The sequence below is a fragment of the Psammomys obesus genome, unplaced genomic scaffold (assembly GCF_907164565.1).
Source record: "Psammomys obesus unplaced genomic scaffold, mPsaObe1.curated_primary_1811, whole genome shotgun sequence".
NCBI classification, from domain to species: Eukaryota; Metazoa; Chordata; class Mammalia; order Rodentia; family Muridae; genus Psammomys; species Psammomys obesus.
This window is the reverse complement of record NW_026596046.1, coordinates 19,298,651-19,312,161: the sequence shown is the minus strand read 5'-3', so window position 1 is coordinate 19,312,161 and position 13,511 is coordinate 19,298,651. Positions and strand designations below refer to the sequence as shown.

The 13,511-nt window shown below is 40.6% G+C and overlaps 1 protein-coding gene across 1 annotated transcript in view; it reads right to left on the bottom strand.

Moving 5' to 3' along the window:
* Positions 1-13,511, bottom strand: part of Pde8a (phosphodiesterase 8A) — a 113,451-nt gene that overhangs the window by 45,351 nt on the left and 54,589 nt on the right. The window contains exons 2-3 of the mRNA XM_055623147.1: positions 4,662-4,718; positions 2,148-2,338 (exon numbers count right to left, since the gene is read on the bottom strand). Of these exons, the coding sequence (XP_055479122.1) occupies positions 2,148-2,338; positions 4,662-4,718 (248 nt within the window). The remainder of the gene's footprint in view (positions 1-2,147; positions 2,339-4,661; positions 4,719-13,511) is intronic.

Below are 13,511 nucleotides of genomic sequence, written 5' to 3'. Positions count from 1 at the left end.
ATACAGTGGCAAGTAGGCAACCATGCAAGTGATATGGGGGACAGAGTTCAGGATGACCCACCCATTACAGGAGGAAATGAACAAGGACCTCTGTGTCCAGGAAGAAGCAGGAGAGAGGATCATGTCCACCTAACCACAAGCACATGAAAGCAGTGCTAAACTGTATGTGAAGATAGAAGTATGCACTTGACTTTCCCTAGGGAAAAGGAACAACTGGCTAGGAATAAGGTCAGGGACAGAACCTGGCATGAAAAACAACAGTCTAAAAAAACGAATAGTTTTGTTTATAATTCATGAAACTAGGAAAGAAATGGCTTGGCATAGTCAAAATGTACAAATGGACACTAGGAAGACAGATTTCAAAGTCATGAGATGCTAAAGACCAAGCAAAGTGAGTGCTCTCAGAACCAAACTACCTTTGCTACACGTGACAGAAAACTCCAAAGAACAGTGGTTTAAATACATACATATATAAATATAAAAATGTACATATTCCTGCCAGTCGTGGTGGTGCACATCTTTAGTTCCATATGGCAATAGTACCACATGTAGTGCCTAAAACCAAGACTCGAAAAGTAAGGCTCTGAAACAGGATTTGGAAATGCAATCAACAAAAGTATTTGGCCTTCAAGAAGGTATTACATAGGGGTACAAAAAGTTCCAAATGCCCAGTGAAGAGCACAGGTGAATGGTAATTTGGACAGGTCAGCCACTGATAAAAAGCTTTTTGCGGGCTGGTATGGCTTGTGCCCCCCAAAAGAAGTTAAAGGGAGCACAGTGCTCTGTCAGGCTAAGGTCTCATGGGCTGCACAGGTCTTCTGAGAGCAAGAGAAGTCATTTGAGGAATGAGATTCTGGAGAAATTTCTTGATGAAAGAGTTCATACCAGGCAGGTGCCTTTGCAGAGATGATCTTGAGAGACAAACCAGAGAAAGGCTGAAAATAATACAAAAGCTGATGTGAAAAACAATCAGGGCCTGCTCTTGCCTCTAGAACACTCACTAGGGATGACACAAAGAACCACCCCTCCCCAGACTCTCACCCCACAAGATGAAGATGAAGTGGTAGGAAGGAGCCAACAACAAAGACCTGAGATTCTTGGCCAGGGCCTATCAGAAAAAAAAATATGATCCGGGACCATATTCTCAAAGGTCTGTTCTTCACTGGCCAGCCAAGCCTACTGTGTACTGTTCAGTTCTGGAGTTACACAAGAGATATCAGTTAGGAACAGTCAGTTTTTAGAGGGCTTGTTATACAAGTATGAGGACCCAAGTTTGAATCCCCATTACCCATGTATAAAAGCTTGACATGGCAACATACGTTTATAAGTCCAGGGCTTGGGGAAGGTGGAAACAGGCAAATCCCTAGAACTTATTGGCCTGCCAAAATAGCTGAAAAGATGAGATTCAAGTCCAGTCTCAAAAAAAAAAAAAAAAAAAAGTGAAGAATGCAAGAAGACATCTATTTGTTGTTCACAAAGATTGGTATAGTTCCCCCCCCCCAAAAAAAAATAAAAAACAAAAAAACATTGCTCCTAAACAGCTGGGAGAAGTAAAGGGATCTGTGTCCCCTCTCCCCACTAACTTTCTCTCTCCTACCTAGGGTCAGGTGTTGGAAGGGAGAGTCTTTAAGGAACCCCAAACAAAACAGAGTTTAAAAACAAAACAAACAAACAAACAAACAAACAAACAAAAGCCACCCATGTTGACCTCTGGCTGCAGGTATACTTTTAAAAGGGCACATACCCACATAAGCACATACATATAGGCCACACAAAAACATTCTTTTAAAATAGCCTAGAAAAGTATAATCATTCTTCTTTCAGTAATATGCAAGTGATAGTTTAAAGTAATTAAATGTTAGGTTTCATCTTAACCCTAACTGTTGTCATTTATATTTTGTTAGTTTTGTTTAGTTTTGATTTTTTTTGTGTGGGATTGGAAAGCAAGCCCCAGGCTCTGTGAATGAAGACAGTTTCTTACTGTTTTACATAAAGCAAGCAAGACAATTAACAAATAAAGAGTAGTCCTAGAAACCGCGCTTGCTTACTCTGCATACAGGTGAAGGGAGGCTAGATCTAACAATGTGTTTCTAGGCTGCACTTACTGTCATAAAGGCCCACAGGCCTCTGCCGAGTCTCTGGCTTACCTGCACAGTGCCTCTGCATCCAGCTGCTGGGGATGTCTGTGGTCTATGATGATGATGTCATGCACTTTGTCCTGGAAACAGGCAAGGACAGCCTGCACCTCCTTGATGACTGTGCACTTAAACCCAGCTTTTTCACAGGCCCTGTAGAATCCATTACACTGGTTATCTTCTTTGGTAAACACTAAAAGTACCTGGATCAGAAGAGCACAAACACATTTTCTAAAATCATATTATAACTGTCATTTTAAAATAAGCCACGGAAAATTCCTAAATGTTTAGGACACAATATGTGAACATAACATCTGTAAATACACATTCTTTTCTTACATATAAATCAAGAATATAGCATTCACTGTTGAGTCAATGCTAATTTCTAGACTGGAGGTCCAAGTGCTTGTAACATATGCTTACTTCGTTTGCTGATAACACCATTGATAGGACTCAATAAAGACTTGACAGAACATCTTACTTTAGAATTGAATCAAAACACACAGATATTTATGTTATCAAACAGAAAGTTAACTGAGTATGTCAATGCTGGTATTCTAGTGAAATGCCCCAGATGGCAAATGCAAATATTTTAGTGAAACTGTTGGGACACATGATCCTTAAATGGTGTACTTATCATGCTTTCACTCAAATTTTATGTAATGTCTCCAATCTAAAAAGGCATTCTGAATATGAGGGAGAAGATTTGAAGACTACAATGTTACATTTTAGAGTCTGCTGGGTAAGTGGCATGCGCACAGAGCCCAGGCAATCCTAGGTAGCATCTGTGCCAATGCCAGGCCAAAAACTGGTTGTCTTGGTGCCTGGCCTATACCATGCAAAGTTGGGATCTGCTGCCTCTCGCCTATTCAACCAGGCCTCCCAGCCAAATCCTGAATCGTCCCTTCAGGGCTAGATTCAATAGACAAGAGAGGTTGTGTGGTAATGGAGCAGCCTGGTAGACAGAGGCTGACTACAAAATTGAAAGAAACCCTTCACCTCCTTGAAAGTTTGCCCAACTTGTTCAAATTCCGCAAATCCAAAGAACCAAAAATACACAACTCTGTCAGACTTGTTCACAAGGTTAAAATACATTGGCAAACATAGTTCATGTGCAGAAAGCTTCAAATAACTTGGCTACATTTTATCTTTTTAAAAATTTGTTTATTTTGGGTACAGGTGTTTTTGCCTGCATGTATATGTGTACCCCACATGTGTAAAGTGCCCATGGAGCCCCAGAAGAGAGTGTCAGATGTAACAAAAGCAAACAAACAAAAACAACCACCTTTCATTTGCCTGGTTCTATTGTTGTCTTGGCAGCTTATTGCCTCCTTCGGCTAACTTAGGCCTAGTCCTGGAAGTTTCTAGCCTCTGTACAATCTAACCTAGGCCTAGAATGTTTTCAGCTCATTCATCTTACTACTGAATAAGTTCATCCTTTCTTGTTCTTTCTGAGCCCTAGGATGGCCGGTTCAACTCAGCTGCTCTGGCTCAAACTCTTCCCCAGCTGACTCATACAACCCGCTCTAATCTCTTGGAGTCTTCTCATTCTGTCTTCACCTGAGTTGTTCTCTCTCTCTGAAACCTGTCTCTATTACTGTCCCAGAAAAACTGCCCCCGTCTCTCTGCATTACCCCTTAAGTAGCTTCACTTTTCTCTCTCTTCTTTTGAGAGCTGAGCATATCCTATTCTATCAAATCTTCTCTGATTCATCACTTTTTCTGCCATTCAATTAAACATCACTTTCAAACATGGATGCTTCCTTCTACAGACTAACTTTACCTTCGTTGTTTGGGATTAAAGGCATGTACCACCACACACCTGGACCTAAGCTTTTCTTTAGGTGAAATTTGCTCTATACCAGGTTGGCCTTGACCTCAGAGACCTGCTTGCCTCTGTCTCCTGGATCCAGCCGGATCACATAGACCTAGAAGGTCTTTGGATGTAATCTCGTGCCAGAGCAGCCTTGTTCTGAATTGAAATTCCTCCACAATCAGGTCCTTTGGCACTGGAGTTACAGACAGTTGTAAGCTACCTAGAACTGAACCTAGGTCCTCTCCAAGAGCATCAAGTACTCCTAAGCCCTAAGCCATCTCTTTAGTCCCTTAATGCCAACATGGACTATCTGAGACCCTGTCCCCAGCCCTCACTGCCCCCCCCCAAAAAAAACCGGGTGTAGTGGAAAAATTCAAACTTATAGAAAAGTTGTGAATAACAATGCCTTAAATATTCTTCCTCTAGATCAATCAGCTGGTAGCCCTTTTCCACTTTGGCTTTATTTCCTCTCAATGTATGTACAAATGTACATATATGCACAATTATACACTTTTCTCCTTTATTGCAACCCTAAATTTTAACCTCAGTGTGTGTGTTCCTGAGGAAAAGATTATAACATGATTAACAAATCCAAGAAATTTAACCATGACCTAGTGCTAGTATCTAAACAGAAGAACAAGTATCTTAAATGTATCATTTTAAACACTCCTTATTAGAGACAACTGAAATGTGTTGATTACTGTATAGTACCTGAAGTTGGTCTTGATGAAATCTCATCGGGCCAAATTGTATATCAGCTAGTGATACCTGTAAGAAAGAGATTTGCTTATATTTTTCTCTCTCTACTTAAGTGTTACAGACAAAAGTAAAATATCTACTCTAAATTTACATAAATAACAGATAAGTAAAAAAAAAAAAAAAAAATTGTAACCAACTCCCAGGAGAAATGAGACTGGAAAGAAGAATGAAAATACATGTGATCTCAGGGTAGCTAGCTCAGTATCACTTTAAGAAAGTTCCTCATCCTTTCTCAGCCACATTTGTTACAAAGAAAAATAAGATTATAATACAAAGATCCTCTAAAGAGTAGACACTAAATAAAACACTGGTAGTTCCCATTGATTTAGCCCCACCTTTTCCTGGTGGATAATGAAATCTTTTGCAATCTGCCAGTCAAAACAGTGGATGTCAGTCTGAACAATGGATGTCAGTCAAAGAAACTTCTCTGAGAAACAGTTGACACTTCTTTTACAGAGGAGCATAGCAGTCTTGGTTAATACATTTTTACCACAGGAGAGGTCGACATTGAACACTCCACAGCAACACACACAGCATCAGGGCTGGGAAGATAGTTCAGTTATCAAAGTGCTTGCTGCAAAAGAATGAGGACCTGAGATCTGCAGCACTACATAAAAAGCTGGAGGTGTCTGTTTGCATCTGTAGTAGCAGCACCAGGGGGATGGAGACAGGCAAATGCGAGGCTCACTGGCCACCAGTTTAGCTGAATTGATGTGCGCCAGGTTCACTGAGAACTATTGCTTTAAAAAGAAAGGTGGAGGACTGGTGGGTCAGTGGGTAATGGAACTCGTCATGGTAAGCCTGAGGACTTTAAAAAGAAAGGTGGAGGACTGGTGGGTCAGTGGGTAATGGAACTCGTCATGGTAAGCCTGAGGACTGAACCCACAAAGGTGAAGGGAGCTAAGCTCACAAGATTGTTCTCTCACCAGTACATGTGGCGTGTGATGGCACGCTCTCTTGCACGTTGCAGGCTGAAAAAATAGGAAAGGAGAAAGAAAACATATCTGAACTGCTGCTTTTGCTGCACTGTTATAATTTTAAGAGAGCTAATCACTAGGCAGGGGTGGTGCACGCCTTCAGTCTCAGCACTCGGGAGGCAGAGGTAGGCAGATCTCCGAGCTTGAGGCCAGCCTGAGCTATATAGAGTGAGTTCCAGGACAGCCAAGCTACACAGAGAAACCCTGTCTCCAAAAATCCAAAGGAGGGAGAGAGGAAGGGAGGGAGGGGGAGAGAGAGGGAGAAGAGAGAGAGAGAAAGAGAATGAGTTACTAGTGTATACAATAATAAAAAGAATAAGGTGAAAGGTCATGAAGAAAGAGAGCTAAAGTTGACCTCTGGCCTCTACATACGTGTGCGCTCACGGATACCACCACCACATGCAGGAACATACACTATATGCCCCATCAAAAAGGAGAACAAACCACAGTGTCAGACCTGACTCCCGAGACTATAAATCACACTGCTGCAAGGCTTACTGTGTCCTGTGAGAAAGGCCAAACACAATAAGCCGTCTCACTAGTCCTCCCCCGCCACAAAGTGGTCAGGGTTTTCAACAGGAAACAGGCCCTGAGTACTTTGCTTGAGGACACAAGGCTAGGATGTGCCATGTTTGCCACTATCCCTTCTCTGGTAAGCTCCAGACCCCAAGATGCAAACTCAGAAGCTTTGGCTCGCCTATGCTTTTCACAAAGAAGTCTAGGAGAGGGAGAAGTTGGGGTTGAAGAACATGCCTGCACATGTGCGCACACGCACATACACACACAGAAGTCTAGTACAGTATGTACATCTCTCTCTCTCTCTCGTCTTCTACAATATACATATCCTAATATATATTCTACACTAGACTTCTATTCAGAAAAAGAAAGAAACCTGGCCCAGAGGAAGAGATAGCATTTGGAATCTAATCTGAGGTTCTCTGTGCTGAAGAGATCCCTACCCTAAGCCTCTGGGAGATGCTGTGATTCCATATCTAGAACAACAACCCTAGATGCTCCTCCCAATCTCTCTTCTCAAGACATAAAGCAAGTACAAAAAAAAAAAAAAAAAAGTAACAAAATATGCTCAGAAAACCCACATGTAACCTTGCATGGTTTTGAAATGTTATAAAAAGTTGACTGTCCTGGCTAGTTTTATGTCAATTTTATATAAGCCAGGTCATTTGGGAAGAAGGACTCTCAATTGAGAAAATGCCTCCTGCTGGCAAGTCTAAATTAGTGATTGATGTGAGAAGGCCCATCCCATTGTGGGTGGTGCCATACTAGGCTAGAGGTCCTTGGTGCTAGAAAAAAGAAAGCTAAGTCAGCATAACGGGGCAAGGCAGTAAGCAGTGCTCTTCTATGGCTTTTGCATTAGTTACTGCCTCTAGTTCCTGTCCCGACTTCCCTCGATGATAGACTTACCTGTAAAGTAAAATAAACCCTTTCCTCCCCATGTTACTCTTGGTCATTGTGTTTTTCCACAGTAGTAGAAATCCTAACTGGGACACCAATATTCACTCATTACGAACCACTGATTAAGTTTCTGATTTGCCTTGTGATAATTTCGTTTCTCAAAAGAAACTCAGATGAATGCAGATCACTATTTCATACCTAAAAGTGATGAAGGGAGAGTCGTCTCTGGAGAAGTGAGAGGTAAGGAGAATGGGTACAAGGGATGATTTGCTGTATGAAAATCACCAAATACAATGTACTACTAACAGAGTGGAGGGAAACACCACGTGATAATCTCAGCTGATACAGAAAAACCATTTGACAAAACCCTAAGTAAACATCTTTTCATGACAAGAATGGTTAATTAGGAGTAGAAGAGAACTACCTAGACATAATAAACCCACAGCAAAAATACTCAGTAGGGAAGAATGGAAACAGTTTCTCTACAGTTAGGGACAACGGAAGAAGCCTGCCCACTTTTGTTCAGCACGGTCATTGGAAGTTCTAGACAAAACAATTAGGCAAGGGAAACAAATGAGGTATTCAAAATAGAAAAGGAGTAAAGCTATCTTTATTCATAGATAATACAACCTTAGATAAAGAAAACCCCAAGGATCCCACAAGAAAACTGCTAGGAATAGTGAATGAATCTGGCAGGATACAAGTTACAAAAATCAAATATGTTTTTGTATTTAGTAATCTAAAAGGAATTTGAAAAGAGTGTACTTGACAGAGTAACAAAAACAAAATATTCATCTGGGGAGATGGCTCACTAAAATTCTTTCTGTGCATGAATGAGGCTCTGAATTTGGATCCGTAGCACAGACTTAAAAGTCAGGCAAGTAGTGCACCTTGACTCAAGGTCTGGGTGGGGACAGGGAGGCAAGCGGACCCTGGGAGCTCGCCTGCTGTCAGTTTAACTGAGGTAGTGAGTTCCAGGTTCAGGAAGATGGCGTCTTAAACAAAAGACCCCGGTGTGGTGGCACACACCTTCAATCAATTCCAGGACTTGGGAGTCAGAGGCAATACAATCCTTTCTTTCTTTCTTTCTTTCTTTCTTTCTTTCTTTCTTTCTTTCTTTCTTTCTTTCTTTCTTTCTTTCTTTCTTTCTTTCATTTATTATTTGTACAGTGTTTTGCCTCCGTGTACACCTGCATGCCAGAAGAGGGCACCAGATCTCATTATAGATGGTTGGGAGCCATCATGTGACTGCTGGGAATTGAACTCAGAACCTTTGGAAGAGCATCCAGTGCTCTTAACCTATGAGCCATCTTCTCCAGCCCCACATCAGAATCTTTTTGAGTTTATGAGTTTGAATCTTTGTGAAGGCCAGCCTGGTCCACACAGTTCTAGGCTAGCCAGGGACAGAGAGAGAGAGACTCGGTCTCAAAAAAACAAAAAACAAAAAACCCAAACCCTTAAAAATTATGATGAGGAGGAAGAGAAGGAAGAGGAGGAGGAGGAGGAGGAGGAGGAGGAGAATGGAGAAGAGGAGGAGGAGGAAAGGGAGAGTGTGACAGAACCAACAGAGATGGCCTTCACATATGTATAAACACACACACACACACATATACGACATGTACACATGCCACATACACAAACATTTTTAACTGAATGGAAACACATCTCATGTTTACAGATTAAAAGACAACATTACTGCCTGACAGTTGTGGCTCGTGCCTTTAATCCCAGCACTTGGGAGGCAGAGGCAAGTGGATCTCTGAGTTCAAGGCCAGACTGGTGTACAAAATGAGTTCCAGGATAGCCAGGTCTACACAGAGAAACCTTGTCTCAAAAAACCAAAAACCAAAAACAAAACAGAAAAAACAAACAAACAAAAACACTACTAATATGTCAATGCTACCGAAAGCAATCTACACATTCACTGGAGTCCTTATTAAAATGATCTTCTTTTGTTTTTGGCAGAAACATAAATGTACATTCTAGAACTCAAATGGAAACTCAGGGGATCTCTAATAGCCAAAACAACCTTGAAAATGAATGACCTAAAAGATTCACATTTCCTAATTTCAAAACTTAATACAAAACTACAGCTAAGTAATGTGGTGCTGGTATAGACAGATACTGAAATGAACAGAAAAGCACATATCCTCAAATAATTTTGACAAAGATGCCAAGACAACTCAATGAAGAAAAAGACAGTCTTTTCAACAAATGATTGATGGGACAACTGGACACTCAGACATAAATAATGAAGTTGGATGCTTACCTACCTAATGTCATAGCCAAAAACTGACAAAGTTAAGGACCTAAGTATAAGATAGAAAATGTAAAACTCATAGATGTTGTACAACAAGAGACAATATTAACAGAGTAAAAAAGCAACTCAGATGAGAGAATATATTTATAAATCATGTATTTGATAAGAATTTGAGACCCAGAGCCTACGGAACTCAACATTTCAACCGACAACTGATTAAAATGGTCTATTCTGACCTATGCAGGAACCAAGCATGTACACGTGTGGGCAAAACACTCACACATAAAGTGAGTAAATCTAATGAAAATTTTCTCTAAAAAGGGGCAAGGACTCACACAGACATTTCTCAAAGAAGATATACAAACAATGTTCAAACATTACCAATCATTTTTTAAATGTAAATTTTTTTTTTTTTTAAAGAGAGATGGCTTAGTAGGTAAGAGCACTTACTGTTCCTCCAGCAGACCCAGGTTGGGTTCCCAGAATCCACATGGTGGCTCACAGCCATCTGAAACTCCAACTCTAGGGAACGCAATGCCCTACTTGGGCCTCTGCAGGAACCAGACATTCATGTAGTGCACATACGTATGTGAAAGCAAACACTTATACAAACATAGAAATAAATCTTAAATTTGACTTAAAATATAGACATTAAAAGTACAAAATATCACTTTACTACTATTAACATGACAACTATTTTTGGTTTGTTTGTTTGTTTGTTTTTTCGAGACAAGGTTTCTCTGTGTAGCCTTGGCTGTCCTGAACTCACTTTTGTAGACTGGCCTCGTCTTCCTGAGTGCTGGGATTACAGGTGTGCGCCACCACACCTAGCTATGACAACTATTTTTTAAAGCAAACAATAGGTATCTGTGAGCACATACAGAATATGGAAAACTTGAACATGGTTGGTAGAAACATAAAATGGTCCAGTTACTGTGGAAAATAGTATGGCCATTCCACAAAAATTAAAAATAGGATTATCATGTGATCTATCTTTTCTACTACTGGTTTATGCTCAAAAGAATTGAAAGCAGCAATTCAAACAGGTATCTGAACACTCTGTTCATAGCAGAATCATTCAGAATAGCTGAAACATGGAAGTAACCTAAATATCCATCAGTAGAATAGATAAGCAAACAGAAGCACATAAATACAACAGAATGCCCAAGCATATCAAGGAAAGAAATATGCCCGACATATGCTCTAACATGGAAGAATCTCGGGAATGTTACAGTAAGTGAAATAAGACAATGAAAAAACCAATTCTTCATGGTTACACTTATAAGATTTTCAGAAGCAGTCAAAACCATAGAGAAAGCAAGCAGAAGGGAAGGTCCTAGGGGGCAGGACTGGGGCATTAATGCTGGATGGACAGACACGCTCAGGTTGGTAAGCTCTGATGATGGGTGCTTTCTGTACTTTGTTATGGAGCTGCCCCATCCTGTAGAAACTGAAGCTGACCCTCCCCCTTATTCCTGCAGAGTGGTGATGAGTGCACACTTAAAATTTGAATGCCACTGACTACACATTTAAAAACAAAGTAATATATTTTACGGTTGTTTATGACATTTTTAGAAGCCAGAGGGGGGGGGCGGTTTACACATTCACCCTCTCTCTTCACACAGTAAGAAGGGAAGCAAAGGAGATGAGACCCATGTGAATGATGAGTTTTTTGCTTTTTATGAGCAAAATTTAAAGCAAGAAATGAATGGAAGACAAAAAAGGAGACAGAAAACTGACATGGTGACAAATGTAGTGGGACTCAGCAGAAATAAGCGGGGGGTCACCTTCATTTTCCACAGGATGGGGCAGCTTCATAACAAAGTACAAAAAGCACCCATAGAAAGATACTTTTGCTGCACATGGCAGAGCAGCTACCAAGCTGTCAGACAATACTGGTGAATTCTGCTATGAAGGGTCAAGTAGACAAAAAAAGAAGAAAAAAAAAAAAAAAAAAAACCATGACGATTGAAGAAGCAGATGATATAAAACCTTGAAACACAATCCTTAAAGTAAAAAAAAAAAAAAAACTGTATTATTCTTTAATCAAAATGGAATGAACTGGAAACTAAGAACAAAGATTTGGGATTTAGGGATATAGCTCAGTGAAAACATAGCCCTGGGATCAATTCCAGTTCAAAAAAAGAGTATACAAAAAACGTGAGTTTATATAAAAGCTTCAAAACCTCCATCCCTAGAAAAGCTTTGTTTTGTTTTAGAAGGCAACTGTGCTCACAACTATGCTAGCCATACCTTTGCTTTGTTTTTGAGATAAAGCCTTGTTAGACTATCTATGCCAGCCTGGAACTCTCCATGTAGCCCAAAGTAGCCTCGAACTCACAATCTTCTTGCTTCAGACTCCAGAATGTTGGAATCCTAGATGTGTGCCACTGCTTCCTTCTTCCTGCTTTTTATTTTTAATTAATAGCTCTTTTACTAGAGCTAGAGAGACGGCTCGGGTTAAAAGTTCTTACTGCTCTTACAGGGGCCTCTGGTTTGGTTCCTAGCGCTGACATGATGGCTTACAACTGTGTTTAAGTCCTGTTCTAGGGATCCAATATATAGGCATAATGTTATTGTGCACTATGAAAAGAATCAAATGCTGGTTTTTGAGGGGAGGAGAGGGAAGGAGAAAAGAGAGGAGAAGAGAGGAGAGGGATGGTAGGTAGATTGGTTAAGAAAACTATAAGAAAGTCAAAGTTACACCAACTGATTGGCCTGCTCTTTGATTACCCCAGGGGGGAGCAGCCTTACCAGGCCACAGAAGAAGACAATGCAGGCACTCCTGATGAGACCTGATAAGACTAGGATCAGAGGGAAGGGGAGGAAGACCTCCCTTTTCAGTGGACTGGGAGAAGGACATGGGTGGGGAAGACGAAAGGTAGGATTGGGAGGGGAGGAGGGAGGTACAGGGGGGATACAAAGTGAATAAACTGTAATTAATAAAAATTTAAAAAAAGAAAGTCAAAGTTAATAATTAACAGAATATTTAAGTGTTAAACACTAAGAAAACGCATGCATAAATAAAACATGTAGCTGGATCTGATGACAAGCCTGTAATCTCAGTACCTAGGAACCTAGGAGGCTGAAGCAGGGATTCAGAGTTCAAGCCAATCCAGCCTGTCTCAAAACAAACAAAACCACAAAATAAAATAATTGTTTTTTTCCATTGTTAAATCAAGCTGAGGGACAAGATAGAAGCACAGAGGCAAAAACCACTGGGTATTTGACCTGCTTCAGAAGTTGGTAGTGTCTGGGGACAGACAAACAGGTCTCTTGAGTTCAAGGCCAACCTGGTCTACAGAGCAAGTTCCAGGACGGCCAGAGCTACACAGAGAAACCTCCTCTCAACAACATCAAAAAGGAAGCAAACAAAAAAAGTTGGTGAGATAAAGAGCTGGAGAGAAGATAGCTCCATGGTTAACAGTGCTTGCTGCTCTTGCTGAGGACCTAGATTTGGTTCCTAGCACACAGTGACTCACAACTGCCTTTAATTTTGATCTCAAGGGATATCACACTGTCTTCCAGCCTCTGTGGGCTCCTGCATAAATGTGGTACACATAGACTCACATGGGCATACACACATAAACATATATTTTTAATCTTTGAAAAAGTTGGAGAAATAACTTTTAGGAAAGAGAATATAACTTTATGATCTCAACTTTTAAAAATAATCCATCTACTAGATTAATTTTGAAAAATAAAGGAAATGATATGTTCATCCTTTAAAAATTTTAAGACAAATTGTCAGACATTGCAAAAATTTCACAACATCATTTCAAAAGTTTCATGTTTCAGCAAGTCTATTTGACCACTGGACACTTTATTTACTTAACTAGACTGCATTTAGCCTTACATCCTGTCTGCAGGGAATAACCGGATCTTAGGACCTCTATGGAACAGAGTATCAGTCTGGCCAGACAATCAGACAACTACTCACCGCCACACCCACCCGTTCCCCACCATCCCTACCCCTGCAAAAAAATAAGCACCGCCAGGAAATCTGATGAAGTCATTCAGTGAATGAACATAAGCAACAGGTGCTTAGAGCAAGCAACTTCCTTCCAATCTGCTCTACAAACAGGAGGGGACCACTGGAATTCCTGCACCCATCCTTTCCTCATGCCTCAAAATCAGAAGGACTGAGGACTT